At 38.2% G+C, this 24581-nt stretch overlaps 1 protein-coding gene across 2 annotated transcripts in view; it reads left to right on the forward strand.

The window, feature by feature from the left end:
• LOC115214177 (microsomal triglyceride transfer protein large subunit) overlaps nucleotides 1-23673 on the forward strand; it is a 57784-nt gene extending 34111 nt beyond the window's left edge. For both annotated transcript variants that reach the window (XM_029783267.2, XM_029783268.2), the window contains exons 8-18: nucleotides 1569-1729; nucleotides 3591-3756; nucleotides 4877-4987; nucleotides 7557-7772; nucleotides 9520-9728; nucleotides 10727-10824; nucleotides 12093-12214; nucleotides 13216-13407; nucleotides 16027-16181; nucleotides 18003-18173; nucleotides 23432-23673. In XM_029783267.2, the coding sequence (XP_029639127.1) occupies nucleotides 1569-1729; nucleotides 3591-3756; nucleotides 4877-4987; nucleotides 7557-7772; nucleotides 9520-9728; nucleotides 10727-10824; nucleotides 12093-12214; nucleotides 13216-13407; nucleotides 16027-16181; nucleotides 18003-18173; nucleotides 23432-23579 (1749 nt within the window). In that variant the 3' untranslated portion in view covers nucleotides 23580-23673. The remainder of the gene's footprint in view (nucleotides 1-1568; nucleotides 1730-3590; nucleotides 3757-4876; nucleotides 4988-7556; nucleotides 7773-9519; nucleotides 9729-10726; nucleotides 10825-12092; nucleotides 12215-13215; nucleotides 13408-16026; nucleotides 16182-18002; nucleotides 18174-23431) is intronic.
• The last annotated feature ends 908 nt before the right edge of the window (nucleotides 23674-24581 follow it).

The following is a 24581-nucleotide window of genomic DNA, read 5'->3' on the forward strand; positions in this document are numbered from 1 at the left end:
CAAACAAATCAAACCCAGTACTTATTGTTTTTTTAAGTCTGGCACTTATTTTATCATTCTCATTTACCAAACTGCTATGTTACAGGGTTGTAAACAAACCAACACTAAGATTGGGATGGGGGGCAAACAAATACACACACACATGCACAGCTGGCTTCCACACAGTTTCTGATTGCCAAATCCACTCCCAGGGCATTGGTCAGCCCAGGGCTATAGTAGAAGACACTTGCCCAAGGTGCTGTGCTGTGGAATTGAAACCAGAACCATGTGGTTGCAAAGTGAACTCCTTGATCACACAGCCACGGAACTGTATTTTTTCTATGGTATTTGGCTCTCAAGAGTTGGCACTGGTAATTCCAAAGGTGACGCCTTAGCAGAGAATATCTTTGAAAACTAAATTCTGTTTTTATATTATCATCATCATATACTTCTCCATCCTTTGTTCTCTACTTATCCCTTCTTCCACCTTAAAAATTGTTACCTATTTTATCTTGATAACAACAAGTGAACTTTGTTCACGCCTCTTTGCATTTGTGGTACATCATCATCATTGTCATCATTATCATTCTAATGTCAGATGGAATGTGTTGAGGCATATTTTCTACAGCTGGGTGCCTTTCCTGTCACCAACCCTCACTTGTTTCCTTGTCAGGTAATATGTCCTCATGACCAGACATGTTTTTATGGAGATTGGAGATGAAGGACACTGCTTACAGGATGGTGACATGCGATGTCAAGGCAAGCTGACACTAACACACACACACACGACTACAACTGGCATAAAGCCACCGTCTCCTCTCAAATACTTCCAAACATGCTCTTAGACAAGGAAGATTTGATATTTCTTCTTTCTTTCTTAGTCTTGTGAGTTACTTAGAGATCCCACTTGCGTCAGTGTCACCAAAAACAAGCACTCAATACATTACGTAAAGTGGGTGGCATGAGGGTGGGCATTCAGCTGTAGAAACCATGGCTAGGGCTGACATTGGAGCTTGACATGGTTACAGCTTGCTGGATCTTGTCAAACCATCCAGCCCATAGCCCGTATCACCATGGAAAACATATGTTAAATGATGGTGGTGAACGTCTGCTTTCCATGCTGGCATGGGTTGGACGGTTTGACTGAAAACTGGTAAGCTGGAGAGCTGCGCCAGGTTTCAGTCTGGTTTGGCATGGTCATCTACAGCTGGATGCCCTTCCTGATGCCAACCACTCCAAGAGTGTAGTAAGTGCTTTCTACGTGTCACTGGCACCATAACATCGACATCGGCCATGACTACAATTTCACTTGGCTCAACAGGTCTTCTCAAGCACGGTAAAGGTCTCGGTCACTTGTCACTGCCCCCATGAGGCCCAATGTCCAAACAGTGCTCTTTACACACCACCAGCACGGTTGCCAGTTACACGACACCAGCATTGGCCATCACTGCAATTTCACTTGGCTTGATGGGTCTTCTCAAGCACGGCATGTTTTATCTTTTTAGATTCTGTTTTTGGTTTTAGTTGTACAATAAATGAAATGTCTTTTTAACGTGAATTACTCTCTTTTGCTTCTGTTTCTTGTGTAGCCTTTGGATTTGCTGAGTAAAGTGAAAGAGGTTTTAAGGAAGGAACAACTTTCCACACTGGCATCCGCATCTGCATTCTTGGAATATGTCCGTTCATTTAGAAACCAAGGGAAAGAAATTATTTTACAAACCCTGACACACGCAGACAGTTATTATATTGTGTAAGAAACAAATATTTTCATCTTTTGCTAGCTTCATTCATTGGACTGCAGCCATGCTTAGGCACCACCTTGAAGAGTTTATCACTTATTTAATGTCTGGTACTTATTTTATTGTCTCTTTTGGGAAACCATTCTTTTAGGAGTACGTAAACTAAACAACACTGGTTGTGAAGCAGTGGTGGGAAACAAACAAAGAAACAGGCACATATATATATATATATATATATATATATATATATATAAGTATATATAGTAAATAGCTGTTTACTGGTCAAAAATAATTTTCTCCTCATAGTTCCTGGATTCTTACAGATTCAAGCTAACTAAGTTGTCTACAAATTCTTCTGTATTTGGTCACTTTAGAACCCCCTCCCTCTAAGTTGTCACAGTATCCTCTATATAGGCGCCTTTTCTTTTCTCCCTTCCTCCCCTTTTTTTCTTTTTCTTTTCCTTTTTCTTTTTTCTTCTTTTTTTCTTTTTCTTTTTCTTTTCCTTTCTTCTTCTTCTCCTTTTTCTTTTTCTTTTTTCCTTCTCTCTTTTCTTTTTTCTTTTATCTTCTTTGCTCCACAAATAAATTCCTTCAGCTTTTAGAAATCTTAACATAGCAGTTTTGCATGGAGAGCAGTAAATGTGGCAAATACCTTATCATATAGCATGAAATGATTGTGGATTAACAATGGTTAAATTCATCGTCTGTGAGTATGAAATTCCTCCTCATATCGCTGGAAATTTAAATCTTCGCTACGGATTAATTCACCTTTTCTGTGAAGCTAATAAGTTTTTAAAAACCTGTGATAAGTCTGTGCATCATCATTAAGGAACTTTGGAAAACTGTTTACAACCTATATCTGCCTCTAATGGAACTATCTCCAATATTTCATGAGTATAACCTCACCCACTAAGATGTCTAGAGAACTCAAATGTATTTTAGCTGATGAGTACGGGACACTTTTATCTGCTGCAATTTTTGCAACTTGTAATAAAGCCTGTCTTTGTATGAAACAATTGTACTAAAAACTAATCCATTCTTGTTGCTTCTTTCTCGTTTATATATATATATATATGTATATATATATATATATATATATATATATAATATATATATATATATATATATATATATATATATATATATATAGGGCACTATTACACATAGATGCTTCACGCTAGGAGGAAGTTTTGACTTTAAGAGTCCCTCCGAGCATGAGGCATCGAAGTGTAATAATGCCCTCTATATAATATAAATAAATAAATTTAAAGGGAAAAGATTGATGATTTTTTTCCCTATATATATATATATATAATATATATATATATATATATATATATATATATGTATGTATATATATATTGTGACAGGCTTCCTGCAGTTTCTATCAACCCAATTCACTTTTACAGGTGAAATGTTTCTATGCAATTGACAGTGTCTACTTGGTGCTGATGATGTGCAATGACTCAGAAATCCGGATTTGGCAAGCTGACTGCTGCTGCTATATTTCTGTGCTCTTTAGCACTGTAGGTTTCTAAAAGAAGCTTTCGCAAGATAAATACCGTAGTTTAGTAGCTTACTACAGTATATCGACATTAAGTAAGACACACAGAATATACATATGTATATATATATATATACATACACGGAGCCACCCATGCTAGCATGGAAGGCGGGTGTTAAACGATGCTGATAATGATGCTGGTGTATATACATACATACATATGTTCAAATTAATGAGTTATCATTTAAATCCTAATTAACGTGAAATGCTTTAAACGTTCATTTTGCTCTGTTCAAACAATGTTGATAATAATATTGACTAATTAACTTTTCTCCTCGTTATTTTAAAATAGTTTCTTTTGTTTTTAGCCCCCAATTAATTGACATTGCCAGTGCTGCCCAATCAAAAGGATCTCACAAAGCCATTATGGAGCTTCTCAATTTTGAAGGGGACCACACGGATTACCCAGAGCGCTATCTCTTTACGTTAGCTTATGCGACCAAACCTGCCAAATTCATTCTGAATAATTTCTTGGTAAGGACGATGAAGCAATATCATATTTTCTTTTTATTTTGTTTTTATCGTTGTTATCTAGATGTTATCAATGTGTGTATATATATATGTGCGTGTGTGTATATACAGACATACATACAGACAGAGGGGTTTCCACACGATTTCCATCTACCGAATTCACTTACAATGCATCATTTGGCTTGGTGAAGGTGCCACGTAATGGGAAAGAACTCAAAACCCTATGACTGCAAAGCAAACCTCTTTACCACACAGCCATGTCATATATACATCCATAAACATACATATGTACACACACACACACACATCCTGGGATATGTAACACACTGCCTAAATACCAATCTTGAGAAATTAGACTTTTCAAAACCAGAAAGGAGAAAGCTAATTTGAAGACTACAGATCCAATCCATCACTGGAACTGTAAAAATCTTTGAAACTTTCCTGAAGTTTATCATTTAAATATATATGAGCATGTCTAGATATGTGGCTATATGCATGAGAATACATATATAAAACAAAACACACAAATCTGTGCATATACATATATACATATTTACAAAAATACCCTGCTGTTGATGTTGAAATTCCAATGAAGGAGCCTTGAATCAAAGTTAGAAACTGGTTCTTTCTCTTTTGGCAAGAAATCTTGAAATAAAACTGAACAATCACATACACACATACATACAAGCATGTATGCATACATACGTACGTACATACGTCCGTCTGTCCATCCATCCATCTATGCTTGACCAAAGAAGACCTAAGGTCAAAATGACAATAACAACAACATAATTCTAAAATTGTTTTCACTGCTGGGCACCACATAAAAGGTGCCCAGTGCCACTCTGTAAAGTGGTTGGCATTAAGAAGGGCATCGTGCCATACAAATCTTACCAAAACAGACAATTGGAACCGGGTACAGCTCTCCGGCTTGCCAGCTCCAGTCAAACCGTTCAACCCATGGAAAACAGATGCCAAACAATGATGATGATGATGATTATGATATTGAATTGTAATTCTTTTTTAATTCATCTTTATTTGATAATAAATAATATATTTCATTATTGTCCATAAATTGTCAACAGATTCATATTTAAACTCAAAATGTTTAACTTTATTCCAGAAAATATATAAGAAAAAAATAGCAAACAAGAATTTGAAAGAAAGCGTTGGTTTGACCCTTGGCGCTTTGATGTTCACATATTGTTTGGTACCGAGTCAATGTGAGGAAAATGTAAGTAAATAAAGATGCTATTTATGTGGCAGATAAATGTCGTGGGTGAGTGGAGAGGCACAGGAAGGATTGGATGATGGTTAAGAAGGTTGCTTTTAAAACCTCTTGGCTTTGGGGTCCAGTCTCATTCTGTGGCACTTTGTTAATATTAATGTAGCCCTGGGCCAGCCAAAGCTTTGTGAAGCCCATCATGTGTGTGGGTGTGTTGCCCCCCCCCCCACTGCTTGACATCTAGGGTTGGTGTATTTACATCCCTGTAACTTAGCAGTTCGGCAAAAGACACCAATAGAATAAGTACCAGGTTTTATAAGTATAGGTAATGGGGTCAGTTCATTCAACCAAAAATTCTTGAAAGTGGTGCCCCAGCATGGCCAGTAAAAGACAGAAGAGTATCTGAAAGCAGTCAGCTGACAGAATTGTTAATGCATTGTGTAAAAGGCTTCGTGGTATTTCTTCTTCCAGCTTTGCTTTTCATTCTGTCAGGATTCATAGGTACCAGTCATGTACTGGGGCTATAGGATTGGCAACACATCAACGCAAAATTGATGGCTTTACTATCATCTCTGTTCTATTATTGATTGTTTTTTAATATTATATTATCTCATTTGTATTTCTATCACTATTGGCAAAGAATTGTGTATTCTCTCTCTTTCTCCCCCCCCCTCTCCATATAAAGTCCTCTCTGGACTTTTTCCTCTTTCTGATTAAGAGCCATGCTCAAAACATCATTTCTACTCCTATTTTCTCATCTAAAACTTTCACTGAGTGTCCAGCTAATATATTCTATGTGTACATCCAATTGGCTTTGGTTGTCCTGTTTTTTAGTTTTGATTTGCATACACACACACACCCACACACACACACACACAGAGTAATGCCTCGATATAGGAGTTAATTTGTTCCCGGAGTTTGCTTGTAAAGCAAAGACTCATAAAGCAGAGCAACAATTTCCTGTAATATCAATGTTATAAATTGCAATTCATTTCCAGAAAAATATTTTACCTTTATAAGAACCATACCAAATCCGTTAGATTCACTTCAACATTTAAATTTAATTTGTCAAAATATTTTCGTCGCTTTCAGACCGCGACCTGTTCGCTGACAAAACATCGTGCTGCAGCATGGATTTTTGTCAGTGAATAGGTCGCGGTCTCAAAGCAATGAAAATATTTTGACAAATTAAATTTAAATGTTGAAGTGAATCTAACGGATTTGGTATGTGTTTAAATGGCTTATAAACACCTTCTATGCTGCAATTATATATATATATATATATTTATATATATATTTAAGACGATAAGAAATGGAGCAATAATAACAGAAGTGGATCATTGGTGTTTTAAAGTAATTTAATAAAGACATGACTTTAAAACACTAATGATCCACTTCAGTTATTATTGCTCCATTTCTTATCGTTTTTTTTTATATATATTAAACCACGGTTTTACCTTTTAAATTACCTACTACCGTATACCTCATAACAAGGACCATACATACTGAGGTAATACCGGGAGTTCCTATGGATACATCTATCCCTTAGATGGTTACATTACCTCAAACTTATATCTTACAAAATATATATATATACAGATGGAGAGTGAACATACTACTATCATGTTCTTAAGAATGAAATCAACCTCTCTGTCTATGTATCTACCCTCTTTGTAATGTTGGTAAATGAAATAGGGATAAAAACGTGCATTATCCATTTAATTGGAAAAGTCTATATGTGGCTGAAGATTGCTCGACATTTTAAAACTGATGTAATACTTACAATGTTTAATAAAATGAAGTAGCATGAAACAATTGTACTACACTACCTTGGATATCCTTGTTGCTTATTTTGATTATATATATATATATATATATATATATATATAATATATATATATATATATATTTATATATATATTTAAGACGATAAGAAATGGAGCAATAATAACAGAAGTGGATCATTGGTGTTTTAAAGTAATTTAATAAAGACATGACTTTAAAACACTAATGATCCACTTCAGTTATTATTGCTCCATTTCTTATCGTTTTTTTTTATATATATTAAACCACGGTTTTACCTTTTAAATTACCTACTACCGTATACCTCATAACAAGGACCATACATACTGAGGTAATACCGGGAGTTCCTATGGATACATCTATCCCTTAGATGGTTACATTACCTCAAACTTATATCTTACAAAATATATATATATACAGATGGAGAGTGAACATACTACTATCATGTTCTTAAGAATGAAATCAACCTCTCTGTCTATGTATCTACCCTCTTTGTAATGTTGGTAAATGAAATAGGGATAAAAACGTGCATTATCCATTTAATTGGAAAAGTCTATATGTGGCTGAAGATTGCTCGACATTTTAAAACTGATGTAATACTTACAATGTTTAATAAAATGAAGTAGCATGAAACAATTGTACTACACTACCTTGGATATCCTTGTTGCTTATTTTGATTATATATATATATATATATATATATATAATATATATATATATATATATATATATATATATTTAGCTATTTAACTGTTTATCTATATATTAATTTCAGATTGTTAAAGAATACATAATGTCTACTAAGAGTTTGATATCAAAGTGCAAGACTGAAGAATGTCAGTTAATCTACCTACGATCTATGGGAAATGCTGGCTTCAAAGAATTCTTACCAATTCTACTTGAAAAGTCACTTCAAACTAAACCATCAAGCATTTCCAGCACAGCTGTTTATTCTTTGCGGCGTTTCAAGAAAGATGTCATCGCAGCTGAGGTTAATAGTGTTTTGCTAATTTCTTTCTGAATTTATTGTAATTGTATATTTTAATCAGGTCACTCAAAGACACCTCAAGAGACCCAAGGCAGGCGAGAACCTTCAGCTCTTTAGTTGCTGGTCTAAGGGAAGGTAACTCCATGCCAATCCTGCATGGTGATACCTACTGGGTTTGAGGTACCTGTTGTACCAGACCCGCACAAATCCGAAGGACAAGAGAATGGGACTGGCTCTGCACAAACCCTGACCCTTATTATAAACCTTTGCTACCTTGTTGCTATGATGTGTGGCAGATTCCTTGAATATTTTCAGACAAACCCTTGTGCAATACAGTTCGGGTTAGTTTGAATCTGTTCTGATATTGTGTTCTCATTTTGGAGTGAGGACATCTGATGAATATCAGAAAGAAATCTGATTAAAATGTAAAAAAAATGGTAATATTGAATGGTGTTTTTAAGGCTGCAAGCTGGTAGAATCGTTAGCACGTCAGGCAAAATGGTAAGAAGCATTTTGTCTGCCTTTACTTTCTGAGTTCAAATTCCACTGAGGTTGACTTTGCTTTCCATCCTTTCGGGGTTGATAAAATAAGTACCAGTTGAGCCCTGGGGGATTGACTTAACTGACTTACTCCCTCCCTTGAGATTGCTGGCCTTGTGCCAAAATTTGAAATCAATATTAAATATTGTTTCATTTGTATAAAAGAGATTGTCTTACGAATTATCTTTTGATAACAGAATTTTGCAAACACTCCTGGTGGTGGATGGTCACTTATTTTAATGCTATATTGCAGATTCCATTATTGGATTCAATATTAATGCTTATATCACCATCATCATTCCCATCACCGTTCATGCTGGCATGGGTTGGATGGTTTGACAGAATCCAACTAGCCTGAGGGCTGTGTTGGTCCCCTGTGTCTGCTTTGGCAGGGTTTCTATAGTTGGATGCCCTCCTAACACCACTTTACAGAATATACATGCAAGACAAAATCCCTTCACAGATTGGAGGGGCTGTGTTGAGGGGAGTGGCTTTGTGCCAGATGAACAGAGGCTATATATTCAAATATATCCACTGGAACCTTCTTTACTGCTAAGACAAGTCTCTCCAATTCAAAATGGTGCTGATTATATGAACCTTGTCTGAAAATCTATGGTCAACATTTTTAGCACATTAGTAAATCATTTTATGTTTTTAAACATTTTATGTAAGCCAATCTATGTTTTAAAATTTGTTCTTTTGCTTTTTTATTGAGGAACAAAAACGAAATTTTTGTTAAATCAAAAATACAATTTAAAAGGTGAAAACTGATCTGGCCCTCACCGGTTTCAACTCATGATGATGATGATCAATTATAAAGATTAAAAACATTTACATATCAAAGACTCTATACTTGAGATTTCTTCTAATCTAATATCAAGATCACAATCTCATTTTATAATATGGACTCTCAAAAAATTACACTGTAATCCCCATGGCAACTTGTTTTCAAAGCCAAACTTTGGTTAGTTATTCAACAAAATTCTTAAATTTAAGGAAGTTACAATATAGATTAAATTGGTTTTAAATCTTGGCACAAAGCCAAAATCGATTACATGGACCCCAAAAGTCAACTGGTATTTATTTTATTGATGTTGAAAGGTTGACCTTAACAGAGTTTGAACTCAGAACATAGTGTTGCAAATGATTCTACCAGCTTCCACCTTATTGTATGAATTTAATTAACGATATACTCTGTGTTAATTTGCAGGCTGTTCCAGTAATGCTCAAAATCTACAAAGACAAGACTCGTGAGAGCAGTGCACGTCTTGCAGCACTGGAAGTTATGTTGTCGACTGATATTTGCCCATTGGCTTTGGAAGAAGTTCTTCGGTCACTCAAAAAAGGAGACAATTCAGAATTTGCAACATACACCATCTCAAAACTTAACGACATGGCACAGAATGACCCCACATTCAAGTAAGAATAATCAACATCTGATTTAATTAAGGGGCAAAACAAGAATAGATTTTTCTTAATTTATGTCTCATTTGATGGTTGTTGTGCTCCAGCATAGCCAGAACCCACTGCTTGAAATCAGGATAAAGGAGATATTTCACTTCCATAACTAACCCCATTATACTTTTACCAGTTATTTAATTATTAGAGAGATTTGCACTTCTGTATCATCATCATCATCGTTTAACATTCAGTTTGACTGAGGTCTGGGAAGCCAGGAGACTGCACCAGGCTTCAATCTGGTCTGGCAGTCTTTCTACAGCTGGATGCCTTTCCTAATGCCAACCATTCCAAGAGTGTAGTGGGTACTTTTTACGTGCCAATAGCACGGGGGTCAGTCAGGGGGCACTGACATCGGCCATGCTTGGATGGAGCTTTTTATGTGCCATATTCTAATGGCTGAGGATAAGCATCACACCTTGAAACTTTAAGTACCAGAGAATTTGAATCAAAGTGTTTTGATCCATATATATATATATATATATATATGTAAACTCATACTATAAACTACTAGATATACAATATACTACTATATACAGTGAATCTTTGGTTTATGAATGCTTCACATCACAAGCAAATCAGTTTATGGACAATTTTTCAAACAAAAAATGTCTCAGGTGACGAACAGTATCTCAAATAACAAACACACAAGTTGACAACAAGCTGGGGGTATCAGCTGGAGAGTGTCCCTTCCTCTATACCTTTCACTCGGTGCACATCCCTATTCAAATTCACCAAGACTTTTCTTGAATTTCCTTTGGGAAAAATAGTTTCAGTTTTCGAACATCAAACTAAAGACAGTTCTCATCCTTATTTGGCAGAAGGTTTGAATGCTTTTCTGTGTAGTGTTTCCTGGAATGTTTTAGGTGTATAATGAGATTTTTGTAACTGTTACATATGATGCTGTATCTCTGTTTAAATGGCTTCTTGTAATTTTTATAATTTCCCTTTTGTAACAGAAAACTCCTGAAATCAGTCATTGAAAAGCTTGACTTACTAAATTATGTGGTTTTTACTCAAAATGGAACATCTAGTGCCTTCAGTTCCTATCTTACAGGTAAGAAACAAAATATATTATTTCAAATTTATTTTTTATTATTATTTAGGCACAGGAGTGGCTGTGTGGTAAGTAGCTTGCTTACCAACCACATGGTTCCGGGTTCAGTCCCACTGTGTGGCACCTTGGGCAAGTGTCTTCTACTATAGCCTTAAGCCAACCAAAGCCTTGTGAGTGGATTTGGTAGACGGAAACTGAAAGAAGCCTGTCATATATATGTGTGTGTGTGTGTATGGAGAACAGGACAAGTAAACACAGGGAAAGGACCCTTCATCAGTTGTCAGCTGTCTATCTACTCCTCATTTTGAGCATTCAATGACAATATGAGTCTTGGAAGACAGTTGCTCCGATAAATTCTGAAATAAAATTTAGGATATATGGAGGGTCAAAGTTGGGAACAAAAACATGACAAGGAAACCAAACGAAAACAAACACGGAGGGTCATTATACCAAAACGAGAGCACTATTTTCCTAAAATTTTATTTTAGAATTTATGGGAGCAACTGTCTTCCAAGACTCATGTTGTCATTGAATGCTCAAAATGAGGAGTAGACAGACAGACCGACAACTGATGAAGGGTCCTTTCTCTGTGTTTACTTGTCCTGTTTTCCATTTTTGTCCCATTATTTACGTATTTAACTCGTTTGTTTACATATTTCATGTTGTTTGAACTGTTGCTGATGTCCTGGTCCCATATATGTATGTGTGTGTATATATATATATATACTATATATTATTTACTATTTATTATTTAATTGAACACCACGCATCCATTTCCAAGTTTATATATATCTGTGTGTGTGTATCTTTCAGACTGTGTTTGTCCCTGCTCCCCACCGCTAGAAAACAAGTGTTGTTTTGTTTATGTCCCTATAACTGAGCAGTTTGACAAAAAAGACTAATGTTACCATTTAACTACAAGCCCTTCAAGGCAGTGCCCCAGCATGGCCACAGTTCAATGACTGAAACAAGTAAAAACTAAAGATAATATACTTTTATATGACCGTGCATATTCTGGCACACACACACACGCACACACACACATGCACACACAAACGCACGAACACACACACACGCACAAACACACGTACGAACAGACACATACACACACGCATGCACACACATGAACAAGCATGCAGGCACACACATGCACAAACACACACACACACATGAACACACACACTCATACATGCACAGGTGTACGCACACACACACACACACACACACACCATGCTTTTCTAAGAATGGCATTGAATTTCTCTTTGCAGTTTCTAAATCCGTCAACTCCACTTATGGACTCTTCATTGAAAACTCTAAATCTTCTCTTATGAAGAGGAGTTCCCTCGATGTAGAATTGTTTGGCAAAGAATTTTCAGAGAAGCTTCTGTCTGTGAGTTTCCTTTTCAACTTTCTCTTTCATTTTCATTCTGATATAATTTTAGAAAAAAAACAATTAGCCATTCTTTGGCTGTCTGACGTGCAAAATGTTGTTCTGGAGGTCAAGAATTTAATTGTAAGGAACCGTGTGTGTCACTGACAGGACAGTAAGCTGTTAGGTTCCTCACTGGCTGCGGTTGTGTGCTTGAGAAGTTCGCTTCCCAACCACATGGTTCCTGCTTCAGCCCTACTGTGTGGCACTATGGAAAAGTGTCCTTTGCTATAGCCTCGAGCCAACCAAAGATTCGTGAGGGAATTTGGTAGACGGAAACTGAAAGAAGCCTGTCATATGTGTGTGTGTGTGTATGTGTGTGTGTGAGTATTTGTGTGTGTCCCCTGTCACCACTTCACAACTGATGTTGGTGTGTTTATGTCCACTTGACTTAGAAGTTTGCTAAAAAAAAAGGAGACCAATAGAATAAATATCAGACTTTAAAAAAAGTACTAAGCCTGATTTGTTTGACTAAACCCTTCAAGGTGGTGCCCCATTCCTAATGCCTCCCCCCACTCACCCATCACAGACATAAGCCATTTTCTGCAGCAAATTCAGAACAACAATTTTTCACAAATAAAACTTCACCTAATTAATCCTTTGTTTTTTTAACATCCATGGCCCCATCTTGGTCACCCCATTATTGCCTCAGTTTTTTTCAGCTCCTCTGCTGGACTTTTCCACCACTCCTTGTGGTGGGGTACTGCCCACTTTGGCAACCACTGATCTAAGGCAAATTCATCAGATCAGTATGTCAGGCAATACGCTTAGCAGCATTTCTTCCAGTTCCTTACATTCTGAGTTCAAATTCTGCCACAGTCACTTTTGCCTTTCATCTTTTCAGGGTCATCTGTGCAGGGGGCTCGATGTAATCAACTTCGACCCCTCACCTAAAATTCCTGGTCCTAAGACAAAATTTGAAACCATTTTCTAATTTATGTCTTTATGTTTTTTCATTGCAGTTCAGACTATACGCTGATGGTATTGAGAGTTTGGTGTCCGATGAATCCACTTCTGAAGAGGTTGAACCTACAGCCGGAATGTCTTTGACACTGTTTGATGTTTTATTACGACCAGTTGAATTCTTCCGTGGGTCAGGAGAGTTGATGTCCGCCGCATGGAATGCACCGTCTGAACCAACATCAGCTCTGCAGGTAATATTTCTTTCATCATCATCATCGTCGTATAACATCTGTTTTCCATGCTGGCATGGGTTGGACTGAGGGCTGGTAGACAGAAACTGGAAGAAGCCTGTCGTATATGTATATATGTTTGCGTATCTGTGTTTGTCCCCCAACATCGCTTGACAACCAATGGTGGTGTGTTTACATCCCCGTAACTTAGTAGTTCAGCAAAAGAGACCAATAGAATACGTCCTAGGCTTACAAAGAATAAGTTCTGGGGTCGATTTGCTCGAGTAAAGGCAGTGCCTCAACAGGTCTTCTCAAGCACAGTTTATTGCCCAATGATTGAAGGGCACCCTTAAATGGGCTGGTTATGCTGCACTGGCATAGGCCACGGTCTCCCTTGTCTTACCGGGTCTTCTCAAGCACAGCATATCTCCAAAGGTCTTGGTCACTTGTCATCGCCTCCATGAGGCCCAACATTCGAAGGTCGTGCTTCACCACCTCATCCTAGGTCTTCCTGGGTCTACCTCTTCTCCAGGTTCCCTCTGCTGCTAGGGTGTGACACTTTTTCTCTACTTTTTATTCCATACTCCCCATGTCAATCTAATGAAAGGTAAAAAATGAATCGGGAGAAAAAAGGAGCAGAAGCAGAGCCGGCGACCCTTGTTTTTGAGGCCTGTTTCACATCTTAATAATGGAGTGTAATTAGTGCTGCTGATGCTTAATTGTGGTAACATTAAATTACTGTAGCAGTAGTTAGGTAGTCGAATGATCTCCCTTGCAAGAAAGATTATAGAGTAACTTCCCTTTCTAAGTTTCTCGAAGCATCTGTGTCATGAGACGTGATTCTTAATTATTCAAGAACCTTAGTGTTTCTCTTGGAAGTTTCTAGAATGTCTAGCGTTCCATTAATAAAAACAGCTTGCTAACAACCCAGCTTTTCGCTTCTCAATCGACTAGACTCTGAGCCATTCAAGTCTTTGCTCTGCCTGTCTCTTTCTCTATGACACATGACTGAAAACCACCACTTAGCTGTTATTTCTACATTTTCTACCACTGGACTTTCTTGCATAGATTACTTCATTCAACTAGATTCTACATATCAGTTCTATGTATCATCATTGACCAGTAAATAAAATATATTTTTGTGTGGTAAATATATAGGTCTTGAATTTATTCTTCATCTCATTATGAGCTATTTGTAATAACATACACACAGCCACATCAACACCTTGTTCTCACTATATATTTCCACTACAATTTGCATGTCACAGGCAAGGCCATAATAGGTGCAGGAATGTGTGTGTGTTTAAAACGTTTGTTTCACAACCACATGGTGCATGGTTCAATCTCAATGTGTGACACCTTAGGTAAATATCTTCTGCCCAGGATGACCAAAACCTTGTGAGATTTGGAACACAGAAATTGAAAGAAGCCCATTGTGTGTGTGTGTGTGTGTGTGTGTGTGTGTGTGTGTGTGTATTTGTATTTCCTTGTCTTAATATCACAAGACTGTTGTAAATGAATAATTCCGCCAAATCACGTCTGGCCATGGAAAAATATTACCTTATCTGGAAACAAGGGTTGGCAACTTGTCAAAAGGGCATATAAAGAATATGCAGTAATGTATAAATGCCTGGAAAGTGAACAGTGTTGTGGAGGGAGTAAGTGGACGCTGGGTTTCTCCTCCCAAAATGCATGGTGGTACATTTGTCCACAGCCAGCTTGAGTTGCCAGTCCATGATCCACTGCTGCATTGTGTCCAGGTCTGCTTGCAATAGAGATCTATACTGTACAGGATCTGACCTCTTTATTTCGAGGTACAGCTTGATGTCATCTGCATATTTCAGCACTGTGGCATTCTTAAAGTTGGCATCTATGTCATTAACATATGCAACAAATAAAAGGGGTCCAAGAACAGATCCCTGTGGTACACCAGATGTCATCTCATAGGGTGAAGAGTGCTGTCCTAGAACTGTGACAACCTCTTTTCGGCCGAAAATAAAGGACTTCAACCAGTTATAGAGATCATCTCTTACACCTATTGCAGAGAGTTTCACCATAATTCTTTTGTGTGGCACAGAGTTAAAAGCCTTAGCAAAGTCCAGGTAAATAACATCCACCCAGGATCAGTGATTTGGGTAACGTCCTCAAGAAACTCGATGAGTTGATTACAGCAGCTGGAGTTAGGAATAAATCCAAATTGTGACAGCTGGATGAGGCTGTGAGACTTCCAGAAGTTCCAGAGGGTTTCCCTGATACAGGATTCCATCAGTTTGGCGATGAAGCTAGTAAGACTAACGGGGCGATAGTTGACAGGCGATGTGCAGTCGCCTTTTTTGAACAGAGGATAACACTGGCAGTTTTCCACTGCTCTGGAGTAACACCATTGTCAAGACAGAATTGGAAGAATAGAGAAAGTTGGCTTAGAAGAAAGTACCCACCGCGTTTGAGAAGTAGGTATGTAACACCATCGAGACCAGGAGAGGCATAGTCGCGTTTGTTCTTAAGGTGGCGTTGTAGCATTGCTGGTGTAAATTGCATATTTTGAACATTTCTTTACAAACAAGAGATAATTACTTGAAATATATTCAGTTTTTTGATAACGATGTGATATTAAAAATATTTGGATTTTCTTTATTGCAGGGTAACATACTTTTACAAGATGAACACCAAACTCTACATCTTATGAATGGCTTTATTGCCAAAGTCGATCTAATGACAGCACTGTCTCTTGACATTTCTGGTTCAATGGTAAATAGCATTTGGAGCCGAACATCTCAAAGCGTAGTAACAAACAGGTAAGTTGAACTACCTTTAGCCGTTTAGTATTTAAACCAGCCATATATGTTTTATGTTCAAACTGGCCAGATCCAGCCTCTTGTACATACCTTACAAAGTCATTCCAAAAATAAGCAATCAGATCATCAAAATCTCAAAGGTTTGAGATAATCCATGATCAATTCAAAACAATGTGAATAAGTAAGCTTTATGTTTGACAGAGTAAAGGCAGTAAGCTGGCAGAATCGTTAGCACGCTGGGCGAAATGCTTAGCGGTATTTTGTCAGTTACTACATTCTGAGTTCAAGCTCCGTCAAGGTCGACTTTGCCTTTCATCTTCTCAGAATTGATTGAATTAAATACCAGTGGGACACTGGGGTCAATGCAATCGACTAATCCCCACCTCCAAAATTTTCGGCCTTGTGTCTTCAGTAGAAAGGATTATGTTTGACACAGTAATCTGAATGCTAAAGGCTTAAAGACAATTTAATTGCATCAGAAAGTTATTATTTAGACAAACATACCCATCAACAGGAATGGTCAGAGGATGAAGCAGCTCACTTCAAATACTCATGGTTCCCAGTTCAATATCATTGAACAGCACTTTGGACAAGTATCTTCTACTATTGTATTAATCCAAGCTTTCAGAGTGAATTTGTCAAAAGGGAAACTACAGGAAGCCTGTCTTCTGTACCTATTCTTAGATGATAGAATTAACCGATTATCCAGTTGAACACCAACTCTGGTTCTTTGTGATGTATGAGATAATCCATATATTACGATTGCTTCCTCCTTTCTCATCACAAATTTTGGAGGTCCTGTCAAAGGTCATAACTGCTGCCTTTTCTCTCTGCTTAAAACTTTAAAAGCATAACGAACACAGAGACGAAGCCTGTCATACATTTATCATCATCATACGACATCCGTCTTCCATGCTGGCATGGGTTGGACAGTTTGACAAGAGCTGGCCAGGAAGGAGACTACACCAGGCTACTGTGTCTCGTTTGGCAGGGTTTTTATCGTTGGATGCCCCTTCTTAACACCAACCACCCTATACATATATATATATGTGTGTGTGTGTGTTTGTCCCCCACTCCTGCTTGACAATTAGTGTTGGTGTGTTTACATCCCATAACACTATCTGGCCTGTTATCTTTGCACTTGGTAGAAGTTTTGATGGGTAGGTTCCACCAATATTCCTTGTGTTGGTGTTTACACATGTATTCAGTAACAACGGGGTTCTCTATTTTTATTCCTGGACAGCCTTTGGTTGGGGGATGGCATTGCATATTGTTTAGGCAACAACATTGTGTTACATTGTGAAATAATACCTCAATGACACATCTGGGCAGCTGGTGTTATACCCTCCACTGAAATGTCACATAACCAGCATTTCCTGTTGCGTTTTGGGTCTCCAAGGGCTTCACTGCGTGCATGCGCACATACACACGAGTACTGTCCAAATCTCCGACCAATCACATACAGCTAGCTGGCATTCAATTGGTGTATCAAGTTTTGGGCATTTTGATTGGGTTTTGGATAGAAAATTCACAAAAAAGTCACCTCTATTGATTTTTTATTGGCTTTGCAGGGTGACTGGGGAAATGTAAAGATGTGCACGACCACCCTTGGACGGTTTCGAATGACCATAGAAAGTGCGAGCCCTCTAACTGAAAAATTGTGGATTTGTATAAAGGATACACACACAGACAGACAGACATTTTGCCATTTATATATAGAGAGATTTTGTAGCAATCTCCAGCTCTTGTATATGTGTGTGTGTGTGTGTGTGTGTGTGTGTGTGAATACCTTTCCATCTAATCATTGTTTCATTGTTGCAGTGGAGCCTTGTTATTCGATGGTTCTGTCAAGTTGGAGTCAAAAATATTGAAAGCTGGAATTGATTTTAAAATTGGTGGTGAAGGACACATAGACTTCAAAACCGATGTTGATTTTCTTAAAATGCCAGTGAAAAGTTGTATGAGAATGATGCGACCCCATGTATCATGGACGTAAGTAAATCTTCATTACTATTATTATTATTATTCAGTAGCCTAATTTTTATCACATACTTTCACTGCCCTACTGAGTGCAGCTCTGTGTGCCCTGGGTGTGCGCTGTGGTTTGTGATGCTATTTTCTCTACATTATTTATACTTGTTAGTCCTGGTGATATTGTTATGTATTTCATCATCATCATCATCGTTTAATGTCCACTTTCCATGCTGGCATGGGTTGGACGGTTTGACTGAGGACTGTCGAGCCAGAAGGTTGCACCAAGCTCCAATCTGATCTGGCAAAGTTTCTACAGCTGGATGCCCTTCCTAACGCCAACCACTCCTAGAGTGTAGTGGGTGCTCTTACATGTCACTGGCACAAGGGCCAGTCAGGCGGTACTGGCAACGGCCACGCTTGGATGTTGTTTTTCATGTGCCAGTAATGCAACACTGGCAATGATCACACTCGAAAGGTGCCTTTTACGTGCCACTGGCACAGGAGGCAGTCAGCTGCCTTGGCAACAATCACACTCAAATGGTGCTCTTAGTGCTCCACTAGCACGAGTGCCAATCAGGCGGAACTGTCATCGGCCATGTCAGCGATTTTCATATCACTTGCCTCAACAGGTCTTTGCAAGCAAAGTTTATTGTCGAATGAATGAGGGGTATTCATAAGTGGGCTGGTTACACCCCTGGCATAGTCCACGGGTTATGGTCTCACTTGGCTTGTCGGGTCTTCTCATGCACAGCATATCTCTAAAGGTCTCAGTCACTAATTGCCTCATTGAGGCCCAATGTTCAAAGGTCATGCTTCACCACTTCATCCCAGGTCTTCCTGGGTCTACCTCTTCCACAGGTTCCCTCAACCGCTATGGTGTGGCACTTTTTCACACAGCTGTCCTCATTTATTCTCACCACATGACCATACCAGCGCAGTCGTCTCTCTTGCACACCACATCTGATGCTTCTTAGGTTCAACTTTTCTCTCAAGGTACTTACACTCAGTCGAGTATGCACACTGACATTACACATCCAGCGGAGCATACTGGCTTCATTCCTTGCAAGCTTACACATGTTCTCAGCAGTCACGGCCCATGTTTCACTGCCATGTAGCATGGCTGTTTGTACACATGCATCATACAGTCTAGCTTTTACTCTAAGCGAGAGGCCTTTTGTCACCAGCAGGGGTAAGAGCTCTCTGAGCTTTGCCCAGGTTATTCTTATTCTAGCATCTACACTTTCAGCACACCCTCCTCCGCTACTGACTTGGTCCCCTAGGTCACGGAAGCTATCAACTACTTCTAGTTTTTCTCCCTGGAATATGGCAGAAGTTGTTCTCTGCACATTTTAAGTGTTTATTGCTCCCGGGCATCTGCCACATACAAAAACTATCTTCCCCATTAGCCTTCCTTTGATATTACTGCACCTCTTATGTGTCCATAGCTTACACTGGGTACATCTTATAGCGTTTCTACCTACGCCTCTACTACAGATTGAGCAGGGCCATCTACCTGAAGGGATTTGTGGCTTGCCTGCCTTTCTACTTATTAGGACTTTGGTTTTACCTAGGTTGATTTTAAGACCCTTCAATTCTAATCCTTGCTTCCACACTTGAAACTGCTCCTCCAGTTCTGATAGTGACTCAGCAATTAGAGCAAGGTTGTCAGCATAAAGGAGCTCCCAGGGCATCCTGTCTTGAATTCCTCTGCTATTGCCTGGAGGACTATGATGAATAAGAGGGGGCTGAGGACGTCTGAATATTTTTTTATCATACCTGATGAGCCAACTATGATAGGAATTGTTTCTGCTTTTAAACTCCACGTTCGAGTTACCTATATTCCCAGGTCTTTGTATTTTGAAAGTTTCTTTTAGAGAACCATTGTCATCTGTTGCTACTGATACACTAATTAAAAAGCATTTTATTCTTGATGATCTCTGACAACTATATCTGGCCTATTATTATTATTATTATTATTATTCAGTAGTTTTATTTTTATAGCGTGCTTTCACTTCACTACCGAGTGTGTCTCTGTGTGCCTTGAGTATGTGCTGTGGTTTGTTGTGATGCTCTTATTTTCACTGTATTGAAAGTGTTTTGCGTAGGATGTGTGCGGTGACTAGTAGTGCAATTTTCTGTATGTTATATATATTTATAAGTCCTGGTGTTTTTGTTATGTATTTGTCTGACTAGTTTTTTTTATGATTATTATTATTATTGCTATGTTTTGAGTTCAAATTCTGCCATGGTCGACTTTGCCTTCCATCCTTCTGGGCTCAATAAATTACTAGGGTCGAAGTGATCGATTGTCCCCTTCCCCACAAAAATCCAGGACTTGTGCCTATAGTAGAAACGATTATTATACTACTACTACTACTGCTGCTATCATCATCATCATCATCATCATCAAGATGGAGAGCTGGCAAAACCATCATCATGTCTGACAAAATGCTTAGAATCATTTCATCCGTCTTTAATGTTCTGAGTTCAAATTCTGTTGAGGTCGGCTTTGCCTTTCATCCTTTTGGGGTCAACGAAATAAACACCAGTTGACAACTGGAGTCGACATAATCAGCTGGCCCCTTCCCCACCAAATTTCAGGCCTTGTGCCAATTACAGAAAAGGTTAATATTGTTATTATTATTTAATCAAGGAGGCAAGCTGGTAGAATCGTTAGCACATCAAGCAAAATGCTTCACAGCATTTCATCTGTCTTTACATTCTGAGTTCAAATTCTGCTGAGGTCAACTTTGCCTTTCATCCTTCCTGGGGCGTCAATAAAATAGTTACTAGTTGAACACTTGGGACGATGTAATCGACTGACTTCATCCTCGAAATTACTGGTCTTGTGCCAAAATTTGAAACCATTATTATCATTATTATTTAATCAATAAGGAAGGGAAAGGTTTCTCACAGCCGTTGGCCAGATAAGAGACACGTTAGAAACTCTTTTGGGTTGAGGAAGAATTATTGAAAACTGCGGAGGAAGCAGAAAATTTTGGATGGGACAAACATGCCAAGTTTTAGGAAAAGTTTCGTTTTCACATGTTTCCTTAATTTGTTTAAAAAGATACATTGCAAACATAAATGGAAGTTATTTCCTAAATTCTGGAATCCCTTAAAAATTACTGCCAGTTTTTTATGTAGTGTTTTAGAAACGGAAATCTGTGAACAGTGGCTCTCCTCTCCAACATCGCAGTTAGAGAAGTGTAGCTGCAAAAGGGAGATAACTGTAATTTCACCGAGAATGTGAAGCAAATAAAGGGAGACAATCTTCTTCATCTGTTTAAATGTCATAAAACTTACCAGCGAGTGATATTCATTGTGCAAGAAATAGCAGCCAAATTTCCTTCATATCTCATTCTCAAATTACGTGTCCATTTTGAGACTTTTGCTGAAAAAGGACACTTTTAATTCATCATATTAGAAAATTTGTGATGGTCAAGACTGGAACGTCTTCGATCCTAGGTCTCACTTGCTCAGAATTTACCAGAAATTAAACAATAATTCAGTGCAGTTACTCTATTTAATAGTGTATAAGACATGTTTTTTTTTTAATGCATCAAAAAATTGCTCTACGTTTAATGAGGCTTTATAACGGATGGCAGACTGAGCGCTATAGACAAGGGAACTGGATGAACGTAAATCCGCTAGGTACAATACAATAACTGTTACTAAGAATAAATTATTAAAAACAAAAATATCCAGTCTGATGGTGACGTGTTTAGAATATGTTAACGGTTATGTGAAGAGATCACATCATCTTTTTATACCTCCTTCCTCAGCAAACGTAACCCACAATTGATCTGCGTCTTACATTGTTTAATGGCTGTAATACTTTTAAGAAACATTTTTTAATTATCTAAATGAAAAACTCTCCTGGAAAGAAGAAAGCAATGTTAAACTTTCGTCTACCAGTCAGCCATTTGCAATGAGTGGATGACAACAAAATCATAGCAGTGGTGCACCACCCTGGTGGCCAATCACAGTAACAATAAGCATCACAGCCATAAATATGAGTTTTACATCTTGTATGACAGTTCTCTGGACCCAAATATAATCAACTAAAACTGTTCATCTGAAAGAAGATAAAACTGAAGTGCAATAGTCATATCATGTGGTTTACTCTTTTACTTGTTTCAGTCATTGGACTGCGGCCATGCTGATGAAGAGGCCTTTAGTTTAGCAAATCGACCTCAGAGCTTATTCTATCAGTCTCTTTTGCCGAACTGCTAAGTTATGGGGACATAAACACACCAGCATCGGTTTCCAAGTGATGTTAGGGGGACAAACACAAACACCCATACATATGACGGGCTTCTTTCAGTTTCCTTCTACCAAATCCACTCACAAGGCTTTTGTCAGCCTGAGGTTATAGTAGAAGACACTTGCCCAAGGTGCCACGCAGTGGGACTGAACCCAGGACCATGTGGTTGGTAAGCAAGCTACTTACCACACAATCACTCCTGTGCCTATATGTATAAGATAGATTTATAGTTTTATATTTTATTCCAGTATACTATCACAGCATTGTATGTTTTCATGGGCAGAACCATGCATTTCCCCCAACAAAGCCACTTTGAAATATCTTTCAATGTGTGCAGAGTGAAATGTCCCAATTTTGTTTGTTTTTTTTCTCCACACAATATATTCATCAAATAGGGTTGCATCATGTGAGAGAGTGCATTAAATGCTGCTAAATACAGCAATTAAAAGGATGTAAATGCTGCAGAAAAGACACATTGGAAACTGCTCAGATTTGCCAACCAAATTGTGAAAGTAACAGAGTTTTCTCACATTTCCATTGTATACTCTTTTACTTGTTTCAGTCATTTGACTGCGGCCATGCTGCAGCACCGCCTTTAGTCGAGCAAATCGACCCCGGGATTTATTCTTTGTAAGCCCAGTACTTATTCTATCGGTCTCTTTTGCCGAACCGCTAAGTGATGGGGACGTAAACACACCAGCATCGGTTGTCAAGCAATGCTAGGGGGACAAACACACACACACAAACACATGCACACACAGACACACACATATATACGACAGGCTTCTTTCAGTTTCCGTCTACCAAATCCATTCACAAGGCATTGGTCGGCCCGGGGCTATAGCAGAAGACACTTGCCCAAGATGCCACGCAGTGGGACTGAACCCGGAACCATGTGGTTGGTTAGCAAGCTACTTACCACACAGCCACTCCAGCGCCTATATAATGTTTTTTTTATATTTCTTTCGAAACACAATGTTAATATTTTATTTTATTTTATTTTTCACAGGCAAAATATTACAAAATATGACAGTTTTTCAAGCAAAAGCCATAAAACCAAAATTAACCGAACATACCAGCTTCCTGACATGTCCTATTTCTTGAACCAATTCAACTCAAAGCAATGCCATAACATGATAGATTCCTTGGAATTATAGTCTGAGATTGGTTCCAACAAGTGTTTGTCCCATTTTGTTTTTCTCTTCACCAGAATTTCATTATTTTGATATAAACTATATTTTTTTTTAATTATCTTTGTTTTGGCTTTGTTTTTTTTTTATTTCATTTATCTTTTTTTTTTCTTTTTACTTGTTTCAGTCATTAGACTGTGGCCATGCTGGGGCCTCTAAGAATTTTTAGCTGAATGAATTAACCCCAGCACTTATTTTCTTTTTCAAAGATGGTACTTATTCTATCGATTTCTTTTGCTGAACTGCTAAGTTACAGGGATGTAAACACACCAACACCAGTTGTCAAGCAATGGTGGGGGACATATACACACACACACACACACATACACACACACAGAATATATACATACAACCGGCTTCTTTCAGTTTTTGTCTACCAAATCCACTCACAAGGCTTTGGTCAGCCCGATGCTATAGTAGAAGACACTTGCCCAAGGTGTCAGACAGTGGGACTGAACCCGGAACCATGTGGTTGGAAGCAAGCTTCTTACCACAGAGCCACAACTGCAGTTTTTGAAAATATTTAAAGATAACGACATCAATGATGAGGAACAAAAATAAATGCCACTGATGGAATTTATGAAACGATAAGAAGTCTGTGTGTGTGTGTGTGTGTGTGTGTGTGTGTAATTCTTATCAATTCACAAATATATATTTGAAATATTGGTTTCTAATTTTGGCACAAGGCCAGCAATTTCAGGGGAGGTGGTAATTCGGTTACATCCACTCCATGGCTCAACTGGTTCCTATTTGATCAAGCGTGAAATGAGGACAGGCAAAGTCGACCTCAGTGGAGTTTGAACTCAGAACGTAAAGACAGACAGAATGCCACTGAGTACTTTGCCCAGCATACTGCCTTAAATATATATCATCATCATCATTGTCATCATCATCATCATTGTCATTATCATCATCATCATCATCATCATCATCATCGTCATCATCATTATCATCTTCATCATCAGCGTC

The sequence above is a fragment of the Octopus sinensis genome, linkage group LG7 (genome assembly GCF_006345805.1).
Source record: "Octopus sinensis linkage group LG7, ASM634580v1, whole genome shotgun sequence".
NCBI lineage: Eukaryota > Metazoa > Mollusca > Cephalopoda > Octopoda > Octopodidae > Octopus > Octopus sinensis.